General features: G+C 40.6%; 1 protein-coding gene across 4 annotated transcripts in view; it reads left to right on the top strand.

Moving 5' to 3' along the window:
* The window catches only part of espn (espin), a 167,979-nt gene that overhangs the window by 114,263 nt on the left and 40,159 nt on the right, over positions 1-13,557 (top strand). For 3 of the 4 annotated variants that reach the window (XM_087980336.1, XM_043676084.2, XM_043676085.2), the window contains exon 10: positions 631-657. The exons of the other annotated variant lie outside the window; for it this stretch is intronic. In XM_087980336.1, the coding sequence (XP_087836462.1) occupies positions 631-657 (27 nt within the window). The remainder of the gene's footprint in view (positions 1-630; positions 658-13,557) is intronic. 4 annotated transcript variants of the gene reach the window in all.

The raw sequence follows: 13,557 nt of genomic DNA, 5'->3' as shown, positions 1-13,557 counted from the left end.
GCAAGATTGTCCACCTTCAGTCCGGTCAGTCTTTAATTAAGAAAATACATGCTGGCCAGAGCAGAATTGGAACATTGCAGACACTGGGACAGATCCTATGAGATTATCTCTGGAACCACAGCTTGTGACTGGTCGAATCGATATCAGTTAACGGAGTGGAAACATTGAGCGTTGAATTTCCATGGCAACAGTGCCAAATTGTCACAGCAGGTTAGGATAAGGTGGAATTGCAAAGTTACATAAAGGTTGCTTTCTGGCTAAATAGTTTGAAGCCTAAAATGCTATTTAATTAACAGCCTCCCCTTCTTTTCAGAATTTCCAGAATCATTTTGATAATTGTTATTACGGTGTTTTTGTGTCTTTGATCTGGCTAACAGCTTTTCTTTTTGTCTCTCTTTCTGCTGTCTCTTTTGTTTCTCTCTGTTGTTGTTCCATTCCTCCTGCCTGATCTCCCTATACTGTACTGACAAACAATGCTCCCCTGTGTCATTATTGCTTGGATCACGGTATCTCATACCTTCTTGTCACGTGATTTCCGATTGCGTAACATTTCTGTCAATGGTCGGTGCGCACGGGACTGGCAATTCCCTTGCCATGCCTACTTCTCTCTTAACGTATCTCTCCATCCAGGAGGCAAAGGACTGAGGCTAATTAAGGGTAAGTAACTTGATCATAGTCATACCCACAATCTAGTTAGTCCGCGGTAAGGCAGTGAAAACTGGGTGAGACCACACCACCTGAATACCAAGAAACGCTGAGCTAAAGCAAATTGTTCCGGTCTCCTGTTGAACTAAAGGTGGGTGGGTATCAATTCAGACTTTGTTTTTTATTCTGATCTTCTCAGGTTTTCACTGTATTGTTTCAGTTGTCTCGCTAAGTAGCTGCAATGCAAGTGCTGTATAAAAGGCCTTTAGTTTGCAGATTAGTTTTTAGCTTGTTCTGCGATCAGGTATTTAAGAAGTGCTCTAATCACTGTTACATGTTGTGATATATTTACTGTTGATACAGCATAATCATTATTTTGAAGTGGGTATAAGCAATGTTTTCATCACAAATTCTCTTTTTATAGCCATTCTTACTTTTGTTCCAAGTCTAAATTTAAATTCAGATAATATTAAGGTAAAAAGTTAAACAATATGCTTATGTATAGCAGCTTTGTAAATCAGTCACAAAGACTTCTTCTGTTGGGCTTTGCATAATTATGTATTTGAAAGTATAAACCTTGGGATTCCAGTAGGAGTTTTAGGAAGCAATTGCTGAGCAGTCATCAACTCAAAATTGTTTATAGGAGAGTGAGGGGAGAGTTTAGGAAAAATATATTTCCGTTGACAGTCATTGGAGTTTGGAATATTTCACAAGGTGTGGTTGAGTTATAGACTGTTATAATAGTCTATGTTATAATCTATAATACTTTAATGTTATAGACTATATTTTTTATCTATTACCTTGGTTAGTATATTAGGCATTACATTAGCTGTTGCATCGCTTAAAGAACAAGATGATTGAATAATTAAAGGGTTACAGGGCTTGTGTTAGGCAATGTAGTGAATTTTGGAGTGTATTTGCAAAGGTACAGAATGGAATAAAGGCCCTCATTCAGTACTGCAAGCTTCTTTGGTTTGTGGTACTGACTGCATTGCAAAGATATCACTTTCCTGGGAAATTCATCGTTCATGTTCTTGTTTTGGCCCCATCTAGTTCTCACACTGGATGGACAGTTTATACCAATACAGCATATCCTGTCCATTATTGTCCAATAATGGGATAAGGGTTCCTCTGGTTCTATGGCATTGCAAATGCATAAATGATGATTCCTCCATTTGCTGTATGAAAGACAGGTTTTTAATGTGAACGTGTTTGCCATGTGGCAAAGTGAGTAATTCAGTGAAATTTTGCATCTATTTAACCTCCCGCCACTTCTGCTCAAACAGTCACTCCTAGATGTGACTTCAGCACAGTATTGGGTCAAATGCACAAGTTGTGAGATTGTACAGATCAAATGCTGGGATCAGCCAAAGCAGTATTCATTTTGTAGTCTCAATTGCTTAGGTTGCGTAGTGCCAATAAGATTCAATTTAAGCATAAACTTGGAACTTCAGATTTCTTCAAAAGGGTGGACAAAAACACAGTCATTTTGTTAGAATAACTGGGGTTTCCGCACACTCTCAAATATCTAGAAAGGGAACAAGATCTCATTCCAATTCTAACAGTTAAATTGCTGCTAGTCCTTAGAGTTCTTTGCCTCATGCTGGAATTCTCTCTCTAACCTCTTCACCTCAAGACCATTCTGAGCAAGTTTTTGATTATCTGTCCCCATACCTTCTTATGTGGTTCAGTAACAAGTTTTTGTGATATTTCTTGGGAACAGTTTATGATGTTAAAGATGCTATAGAAATGTCAGTTGTTGCTGCTCTGTAGTGGCTCTGCAAGAGACCACTTTCGCTCCTCCTCTTTCTCAGTTACATGCAACCCCTTGCCAACAGCATCTGAAAGTACAGTGTCAGTTTTCAGAGAAGTTCGCTGCACACAACTCTTCTGCATCACCACCTTGTCACTACTGCTGCTGAATTCTCTGCTGCAGAGACTGATCCAACAACGAGTAATAGATGGCTTCCAATTAAATGTTGGGACAACTGAAGCTGTTGTCTTTTGTTCTTATTCCCAACTCTGTTTCCTACCTACCGACTCTGTCCTTCTCACAGGAAAAGGTCTGTATAAACCAGGCTTTTTATAGCCTTAGTGTTGTCTTTGATCCTGAGGTGAACCTCACTTCATATTCATGCCATTATGGAGCCCCTCCACTCTTTAATGTCACTCAATTTTGCCCTAGTCTTGGCTCATTGCTGCTGAAGCTCCCATTCATGCCTTTGTTATCCCTTGAATCAGCTATTCCAGTGCACTAGGAGAAAGTGAGGACTGCAGATGCTGGAGATCAGAGCATCCCTGGCTGGTCTCCCTTCATATGGATTACCCACAGCACTGCTGCCCATGACTTAATTTGCAGCAAGTCTTATTTCCCAAACAACCCCACGCTCGCTGACTAACTCTGGCTTCCAGTCAAGCAGCACCTTGAGTTTAAAATTCTCACCCTTGTTTTCAAATCCCTCTGCAGCCTTGCCCCTCCCATTTCTGCAATCGCCTCCGGCTGCACGAAGCTCCAAGATATCTGTGTTGTTCTAACCCTGGCCTCTTGTGGTTTTCCAATTATAATTGTTTCACATTATGTGCTTTTAATTGTATAGGCCTTAAGTTCTGGAATTCTCTCCCTACACTCCTCTGTCTTCTGCTCACTTTCTTCTCTTAAGAGAAAGTATTTGGCCAACTGACCTAATATCTCCCTATGTAGCTCAGTGTCAAATTTTGTTCCTGCTCCCATATGATGTTTACATTAGAGCTGCTAACTAAATATAAGTTGTTGTTCAGAGGCCAGTTTTATTTTCCCACTGAAAGCTTGGCACTTAGTCTTCCATAGAGGCATTCTGTGTTGTCTTTTATATAATCACAGGACATGTTTAGGCTGCCATTTATTGCTCAAATGGTAATTGAGAGTCATTCACATTACCAGGGTCATGTGGTAAGGTATTACTATGGGTCAAGAGTCACTTGTGGACAAGAACAACAAAGTTTCTGCTGTGAAGGACATTAGTAAACCAGATGGGGCTTAACTTTTTAACTCCAGTTCTTTTTTAAACGTTTAAGTTCAGATTTCGCATGCTGCCATGGTAGCATTTGAACACATGTTGACAGAGCAGAGACTTGGAATTCTAGACTGCTCGTCCAGTGACCTTGCCAATACATCACTGCCTCCTGGTGTTTCTGTGCTGCTGTTATTTGTTTCCATTGTAAATACTGTCTCTTTCTTCCAATCTCTCATGCTTTCCTCTAGATCAGTGATGATTCAATCATGCCAAGTTAGATAATTCATAAATTTAGCCACTGGGTGGTGTGTGGTGGTATAGTGATAACACACTGAACTAGTAATTCTGAGGTTCAGGCTAATGCTGTGGGATAATAGTTCAAGACCATTAAAACAGGTGTTCATTCTCACTGGTGAAAATTCAATTCAATTAATGAAATCAAACCATTAAACCATTGTCAATGGTTTTTAAAAATAAAGTTGGTTCACTAATGCCCTTTTGTGAAGGAAATCTGCCATCCTTACCTGACCTGGTATACATGTGATTTGAGATCTACGGTTGACTGTGAAATGGCTGAGCAAACACCACTCATTTCAATTACTGAGATGTTTGTATCATCGACAACTGTGGGTGAAGTGCCGGAAGACTGGAGGTTGGCTTAGGTGGTGCCTCTATTTAAGAAAGGTGGTAAAGAAAAGCCAGGGAACTATAGACCGGTGAGTCTGACATTGGTGGTGGACAGCTTGTTGGAAGAACCTGCGGGACAGGATTCATGTGTATTCAGAAAAGTAAGGACTAACTAGGGATAGTCAACAGGGCTTTGTGTGTGGGAAATTATGTTTCACTAATTTGATTGAGTTTCTTGAAGAAGTAACAAAGAGGATTGATGAAGGCAGAGCGATGGATGTGATCTATATGGATTTCACTAAGGTGTTCGACATGGTTCCTCATGGTTAGTAAAGTTAGATCACATGGAATATAGGGAGAACTAGCCCATTTGAATACAAAACTTGCTCAAAGGTAGAAGACAGAGGGTGGTGGTGGAGAGTTGCTTTTCAGACTGGAGGTCTATGACCAATGGTGTACCACAGGGATCGATGCTGGGTCCACTGCTTTTTGTCATTTATATAAATGATTTGGATGTCAACATAGGAGTTATGCAGATGACACAAAAATTAGAGGCGTAGTGAAAGTGAAGAAGGTTACCTCAGAGTACAACGTGACCTTGATCAGATGGGCCAATGGGCCGAGGAGTGGCAGGTAGAGTTTAATTTAGACAAATGTAAGGTCCTGCATTTTGGAAAGGCAAATCAGAGCAGGACTTATACACTTAATGGTAAAATCATAGAGAATGTTGCTGAACAAAGAGACCTTTGAGAGCAGGTTCATAGTTCCTTAAAAGTGAGTCCCAAGTAGACAGGAGAGTGAAGAAGGCATTTGGTATGCTTGCCTTTACTGGTCAGTGCATTGAGTATAAAAGTTGGGAGGTCATATTGTGGCTGTACAGGACTTTGGTTAGGCCACTATTGGGATGCTGCAGGTAATTCTCATCTCCCTGCTTTAGGTCGGATGTTTTGAAACATGAAAGGGTTCTGAAAAGATTTGCAAGAATGTTGCCAAGGTTGGATAACTTGAGCTATAGGGAGAGGCTGAATAGGCTAGGACTGTTTTCCCTGGAGCATTGGAGGCTGAGGGGTGACCTTATAGAAGTTTATAAAATCATCAGGGGCATAAGTAGGGTAAATAGACAAGGTACTTTCCCTGGGGTGGGGGAGTCCAAAACTAGAGGACATAGGTTTAAGGTGATAGAGGAAAGATTTAAAAAGGGACCTAAGGGGCAATTTTTTCCTGCAGAGGGTGGTGCATGAAAAGAATGAGCTGCCAGAGGAAGTGGTGGAGACTGGTACAATTACAACATTTAAAAGGCAGCTGGATGGGTATGTGAATAGGAAGGGTTTAGAATGATGTGGGCCAAATGCGGCAAATAAGACTAGATTCATTAAGGATGTCTGGTCGGCATGGATGAGTTGGACCGAAGGGTCTACTAATATGCTGTACATCTCTATGACTCTAAAAATTAGGGATGGCCAACAAATACGATGGCCTAATCCTGAGACCCAGGTAATGTTCTGGGGACTCGGGTTTGAATCCTGCCATGGAACTTGAATCAGTGGAATTTGAATTCAGTTTTCAAACAAATCTGGGATTAAGAGTCTAACGATACCATTCTTGAAAAAAATTCCATCTTTTGTTCACTAATGTCCTTTGGTGAAGGGAACTGGCATCCTTACCTGGTCTGGACTGCATGTAATTCCAGACCCACAAATTAGATTGACTAGTAAGTGCACTCTGGGTTGGGTATTAAATCTGGTGTAGGCAGTGACACCCTTACCCTGTGAATGAATAAAAAATAAAATTAATTATTGGATTGGCCAGCAAATGCCCACGTCCTGTGAAATAATAAAAACAAACAGAATGCTATCACCTGGAATATTGATACATAATGAGGGTTTTAAAATAAACTTTTATGTACCGTTCCTTTTCTGACAATAGTTTGAATAAACTACCCATTACTTTGACCTTAGGATTTCACAGCCAATGTTGGTAAGAGAGTTTCACAGTATAGTTAATATAAACTGAGAAAACTGTGGATGTGGTAAGTCAGAGACACAAATAGAATTTGCTAGAAAAGCTCAGCAGGTCTGGCAGCATCTGTGAAGAGAGTCAGAGTTAACGTTTCGGGTCACAACTGGTCAGAGGAAGGGTCACTCTACCTGAAACGTTAACTTTGATTCTCTCCACAAATGCTGCCTGACCTTCACAGCTTAGTTTCTGACTAAGAACCTTGGTCATGGTCCCAACCAAGGCATTCACCAGTTAGGACCAAGAAGAGGAAACATCTCTTCCGTCAGATAGTTCAACTCTTCAAAACCCCTGTACTCCTTGAAACCCCCCAGAGGGTTGTGGATGCTTCACCTTTGAGTACATTGGGATAGAGATCAATCGATTTGTGGACCAAAAGGGAATCAAGGGATATGGAGATAAATTGAGAAAGTGCAGTTGAGGTAATGGACCAGTCTCGATTTTATTGAATGGTGGAGCAGACTCCACAAATTGCCAGCACCTATTTCTTGTGCTCTTAAAAACATATTCACTCTATTTTATGTTGTTTATATCTGATAAATTGTTTTGTAGTGTCACCCATAGCTTGGTTGGTAGCCCCATCACCTCTTCACTGGGTCATGGGCTCAACTTCCAGTCACGAGTCTTGAATTCAAAAGCCCAGGCTGACAACGCAGTGCAGAATTGGGGAAGCACTGTGCTGTCATCTGTTGGGTGGAGGTATTGAACTCAGGCCTTTGGGATTTCTTGGGTAGATCTGAAAGACCCCACAACACTATTTTGAAGATATTCAGGAAATACTGCCCAGGGCCATGGTTGATATTTATTCTTTGATTAGCATCAGAAGTAAAGCCAATTGTCTGGCCTTTATAACATTGTAGGAACTTGCTGCATGTAAATTGCTTGTTGTGTTTCTACATTACAATGGTGTTACATTGGTAACCTACTTTCCCTTTCATAACCCTCTGAATTCTCTTTACAGACTACTTGTTAGGCATGAGAGCTTCATATATACTTCATATATATATCCTTCAAAAACTCCGATTAGTGGTCATTCCTTCTGTATGCACTTTAAATAATTTTAATTTTAATAATTTTTAATTTAGACAGCATGGTGGCTCATTGGTTAGCACTACTTCATCACAGCACCAGGGACCTGGGTTCAATTCCAACCTTAGACAGTTGCCTGCGTGGAAAAAGTGAGGACTTGAGATCAGAGTCAAAAGGTATGGTGCTGGAAAAGCACAGCAGGACAGGCAGCATCCGAGGAGCAGGAGAGTTGATGTTTGGGCAAGCATTCCTGATGAAGGGCTTATGGCCGAAATGTTGATCCTCCTGCTCCTCAGATGCTTCCTTACCTGCTGAGCTTTTCCAGTGTCATATGTTTTGACGATTGCCTGTCTGGAGTTTGCACATTCTCCCTGTATCTGTATGGGTTACCTCCAGGTACTCTGGTTTCCTCTCAGAGTCCAAAGAAGTACAGGTTAGGTGGATTGTCCATGCTAAATTGCCCATAATGATGTCTAAATGATGTGTTATCTAAGTGGATTAGCCATGGGGAATGCAGGGATAGAGGATGGGAGGTGGGCCTGGGTGGGATGCTGCTTGGAGCATCAGTGTGGACTTGATGGGCTGAATGACATGCTGTTGATTCTATGATTTGATTATTTAATGAGTGTTGACAGATTATCTCATCGAGGTATAAAACAGTTTTTTTTAGATTAGATTACATTACAGTGTGGATACAGGCCCTTCGGCCCAACAAGTCCACACCGACCCGCCGAAGCGAAACCCACCCATACCCCTAACCTAACACTACGGGCAATTTAGCATGGCCAATTCACCTGACCCTGCACATCTTTTTGGACTGTGGGAGGAAACCGGAGCACCCGGAGGAAACCCACGCAGACACGGGGAGAACGTGCAAACTCCACACAGTCAGTCGCCTGAGGCAGGAATTGAACCCGGGTCTCAGGCGCTGTGAGGCAGCAGTGCTAACCACTGTGCCACCGTGCCGCCCACGAAGTTGATCTTAATTTTTTCCTCATATGAATTCCACTTACTCTACATCTAACAGGATTCAACTCATACTGAATAGAAGTTGTATTTTATCTCTTCTGAAAAATACCCATGTTCCTATCCAGTGATAGAGCCACTAGATCTCTGTGCTCAATGAACTGGTTTGGCTTTCAGTTGGTTATGTCTCAGTTATAAAATTCCCATTCTTGTTTTCAAACACTTGTTTGACTCTGCCAGTTCCCTTTCTCTGTAATTTCCTCCAACCCCACAGTCATCTGAGATATCTGCACTCCTCTGCTATTCTGTGCCTCTGTCATTGACAGCTGTACCTAAAACCTATTCTATTCTTCTTTTAAGACACTCCTTAAAACCTACCTCTTTGACCCAACTGAAAACAAAATGCTGGAAATCACAGTGGGTCGGGCAACATCCATGGAGAGAGAGCAAGTAACATTTCAAGTCTAGATGCCCTGATGAAGAGTCATCTAGATTCGAAATGTTAGCTCTCTCTCTCTCCATGGATGCTTTTTGCTAACTTCCCCCACTCTCCTCTCTGACCCATCACCTTCATCCCCACCCCCATCCAACTATGGTACACTTTGCTACCTTCTCCCCAGCTCCACCCCCCTCCCATTTATCTCTCCACCCTGGAGGCTCTCTGCCTTCAGTCCTGTTGAAGGGCTTTTGCCCGAAATGTTGATTTTCCTGCTCCTCGGATGCTGCCTGACCAGCTGTGCTTTTCCAGCACCACTCTAATCTAGACTCTTGTACAATGGTTGCTTGGAAAACTAGCATAGAGCTTCATGATATATACTCTTGAGAGTTAATTATTTTGTGAGGCTGATAAAGGGGAAATTAGAAGGAAAAGAAGCAAAAAAAAATCTTTTACAATATTTATGGCATCGAACAATATTCAATGCTCATAAGCTGTACTTTGTCACGATGAGATTTGTACTTAACTCACCACCTCCTAAAGACTGCATTTCCAATTCTGTCAATAAATAATTTATTTGTGTTCACTGAATATTGTCTTTGTGGATTGTGCCTCTTGTTATTTGTGATTATCTGTAGCTTAGAGCTACTTTGAATAGTTGGACATCTGTTGTAAAAGCTTCTGAAATAATGCTAAAGTAGATAATGTTGTTTTCAATCATTTGGGCAGTTAATAATAAATGAGATCTGATCTGTATGACTAATATAATGTCTTGTGAGATTAAGGTAGGTACCATGTTGCTCTGAATGTCCCATTTGAAAGTAGTTAAAGTATTAATTATTTAGTTGTGTACTAACAGCAGGCTGTTAAATGTGCAGGAGTTAAACCTATAATAGAATATCCTGACAGTATTTTATTGTACCCAATGGCCTTATTCTATTGTTGGGGTGGTGGGGGGGGGGGGGGGGGGGGTTTGATATTGGTAACAACACAAGAAAAACATTGCATTTTTAATGCATCTTTTAAACCTCAAGATGGGGGATTTCAAGATTAGGAGGAATGTTTTTAAGGTGAGAGGAGGGAGATTTAAAGAAAGGACACGAGGGGCAACTTTTTTCAACAGAGGGTGGTTTGCATGTGGAATGAATTTCCTGAGGAAGTGGTGGATGTAGGCACGGTTAAAGTGTTTAAAAGACATTTAGATAGGTTCATGAATAGTGATGGTTTGGAGGTATAAGAGCCAGGAACAGGCAGATGGGACGAGTTTAGTTTGGAATTATGTTTGGCATGGACTGGTTGGACTGAAGTATCTGATTCCGTGCTATATGACCCTATGACCCGATGTCCTAAAGATTTTATAACAAATTTGCATGCGGTAAGATTCACAAACAGCTAACATTGAACTAAATGACCTGATGATCTTTTCTTCGGTTGTCCAGAACATTAGGGCTAAATGTCCCACTCTTCTTTGAAGAGCGCCACAGAGCTTGTATGCCTAGCTGTAGATGGAGCCCCAGTATTGTGTGAGCAACAGCATCTCCAAGAGTGCAACCCATGGCCTTTTGATTCACGAATGAGATTGCTTCCCCTTGGCCAAAACTGGTAGTTTGTTGTCCATTGAATTCTGCGAGCTGATCAATGCCGTATGACCAAGACAAGAGCAGTTCTGTGTCTGTGTACGCATTGAAGCACCATGCAAGGCTATATGTTTATTTTTAGGTTTTCCTTTCTTGAAATGTCAACTCATTTCACCTGACTCTAGCTGGGGAACTGAACAGTTCTGCCTTCACCCACATGATCATGCTTCATGAGGAAGTCTTGTTAATGAGCCAAACTAACTCAAACATATATCATTCATCCACAATTGCAGAGTAAGGGCCACACCAAACTCATGGATGTGCTCATGACAATTACTAGATAAAAGACCAAAGCCCATTTAATTCACCTTTTGCCATTCTTGTAGTCGCGTGAAACAATGACGATTGACAGTTTATTGTATAGATCTATCTTTCATTAATTAGTCAGCAACAGAGCCAGAATGGTCACAAGGAGAAACTCCATTGGTGGATACCCTTTGGAACCATATGCTCAAAGACACTTATTTTCTCTTAAGTATTTCTTTACATTTGTTCTGTGTGGTATCTATTATCTTTACCCAAATCTGAGATATCATAGAAAATGGGAGCAGAAGTAGGCCATTCTGCCCTTCAAGCCTGCTCCACATTCAACGATCATGGTCAATCATCGGACTCCGTTCCCTGTTCCTATTTTCTCCCCATACCCTTTAGCCGCAAGAACTGTATCTGTCTCGTTCTTGAAAACATTAAATTGTTTGATCTCAGCTGCTTTCTGTGGCAGAGAATTCCACAGGCTCACCACTGTCTGGGTGAAGAAATTTCTCCAGATCTTAGTCCTAAATGTCCCAACTTGTATCCTTAAACCATGACCTCTGGTTCAATATTCCCTGGACACTGGGGATATCCTGCCTGCATTTCCATGACTAGTCCTATTAGACTTACAGCTTGATCATTGTGCATCCACAGTTATACACAGAGGGACAGCCTGCTAAATGGGCTAATTGATGGTGGGAGGAGGTGTGAAAGAATTACTAAATCCTACCTTGCTTGTTATAAAGCATTGCTAAAAATGTAAGGACCCTGAATCTAGATGGGCAAAACGGTAAACAGTTTTAGAAGTTACCTTTGTTTTCCTTATGAAATACCCTGTTTGTATGCACCTTTCTGGTGAACACATCAGTTTGCACAGCAGCTTAGTGTTTCTCCAGGGTGTCAGCCACCCAATGGTTCTTCCAATTAGTACTGACTGTCAATACATTGGACAATAAAACTCCACCTGTTTCACTGAGGCTTGGCGGATAAATTATTGTGCAAGAAGCTTAGTTCTACTGCATCTACTTTACATTCTTAAGTACTTAGAATGGAGTCAGTCTGGAAAAATTTGACTGTTTGGATACAAACTTGACAGTTGAAAACACAATCTCACAACAAGATATTAGATATGTATTAATTTTTTACACCAATGACAGCAATTTGCATTGCCTCAGCAAGAAACTACTTGCACCTAGTTTCAATATGCTGCTGCGTTCAATCTCAGCTGATGTGATATCACTAACGTCTGGAGACAGGATATTAAAAATATTCTTCAAACCATTTCTCAACTTCTGTCATGTTGCTCAGATGAAAGCACTTCTTGTCTCAAATCCAGCTTTCTCCCAAAGGGCAACCTTGTAGGAATTAATTGTTTAAGTGTTCTTCTCTTTGCCACAAGACTTTATTTAATTGTTATGATTACAAGCTTTGATTAAATTGGATTGAAGTTTTGAAACAAGGCCTTTGCTGGGGTATGCTATTTTGCTTGCAATTTGTTCTTCAAATTTACATTTAATGACTTATAGAAAATAATCAATGGATTGAATAACATTGTGGGGAGTTTGGAACAGGCACACAAATATGCTTGTATGAAATTCTCATTTTAGCAATTGCTGTCTACTTTAAATAGATTAGCACCTTCATTATTGAAGTGAAGTTGCATATGAATATAGTGAATGAAGTAGGATTTTACATAATGGTTTTATAATTTTGCATACTTGCTGCCAAGTCTAAAGTTAACAGACCAAACTATCAGTGGTTGAATCTGCTTGTCACTGTCTATTCATGATGTGACACTGATTAACATAAATCTCTTAAGGATTGAACCAGTTTCCATTAGGATTTAGAATGTTAAGTCCCTGGGTGTAAAGCTGTGAAAATGCTGTGACTCTTCCCAACAGCTCCTTTGGAAATAAATCTTCAAATTGGAGCTCTTACACACTCATTGATGTCACAATTTAAATAAACTCACACATTAATGACACAGAATTTTATTTCTTTCTTGTCTTTCTAGACTTCTACACTTCCTCTGGTTCCAAGAAAAATAAAACTAAATAAAAATTGAACTTATTTTGAATAAAGAGGACTCTGGGGAAGTATGATAGTGGTGTACAACATAATGAATAATAAGATGGAAGTAAGCTAGATATTTAATTTTGAATTAGGAAGCCTAGGTACAAAATTCATGAAGATAGTGATTAAATAGGGACTGAGTTGGACGATCAGCCATGATCCTATTGAATGGTGGAGCAGGCTCAAATGGCTGAATGGCCCACCCTGCTCCTATTTCTATGTTTCTATGTTACTTGGTGTTTTAATGTCAGTTAATATTACATTAAATTAGTTTTCACAGATGACATTGGGGGTGTTACTCTATAGTTGACTTAAAGAATATAAAGAGGTTTTATTAAAGCCCCAGTTGGGGACACTTAGGAGTTGGGCACAAAAGTCACTTCCCAGTTCCATCCAGCCCCTGGCCATTTTCCCAGTGGTATGAAGGGAGTGGGAGGGTAATGGCAGGGCTAGCCATCCGCAAGCATTGGATACCAGATTTGATCAGTTATTGGTTTGTGAAAGCCTATTGAACATCGACTGGAATTTTCAGTCCTTTGTTAGGTCCCCAGAATTGGCACCAGTTGTTTTAATGGGAGCTCAACCCTCCAGGCAGGTTTAGAAGCCCCCTTGACAATGGCGGGCCAGTGAATGAGGCTGTTTTTCAATTTAAACATTAAAACAAAGGATAGGTGGTTGTCACCACCTTGGGGTAATCGCTCTGATTTACTCAGAATTTACTTTGATTGAAGTGAAGTAAGTCCAGAAAGATTGTGGCAAGGTGAATGTGGAAAGGATGATTCCTTTTTAGGTGTGTCCAAGACTAAGGAGTACTGTTTCAAAATTTGGGAGTACCTTTGTTGGCCAGCAATGAAGAGATTTTTTTTTGTGCGACTTTGGATCC

The sequence above is a fragment of the Chiloscyllium plagiosum genome, unplaced genomic scaffold, assembly GCF_037043375.1.
Source record: "Chiloscyllium plagiosum isolate Xiang-an unplaced genomic scaffold, Cpla_swu_hap1 HiC_scaffold_37, whole genome shotgun sequence".
Lineage (NCBI taxonomy): Eukaryota > Metazoa > Chordata > Chondrichthyes > Orectolobiformes > Hemiscylliidae > Chiloscyllium > Chiloscyllium plagiosum.
Note: the sequence above shows the minus strand (reverse complement) of the source record. Positions and strands in the feature narration are given on the sequence as shown.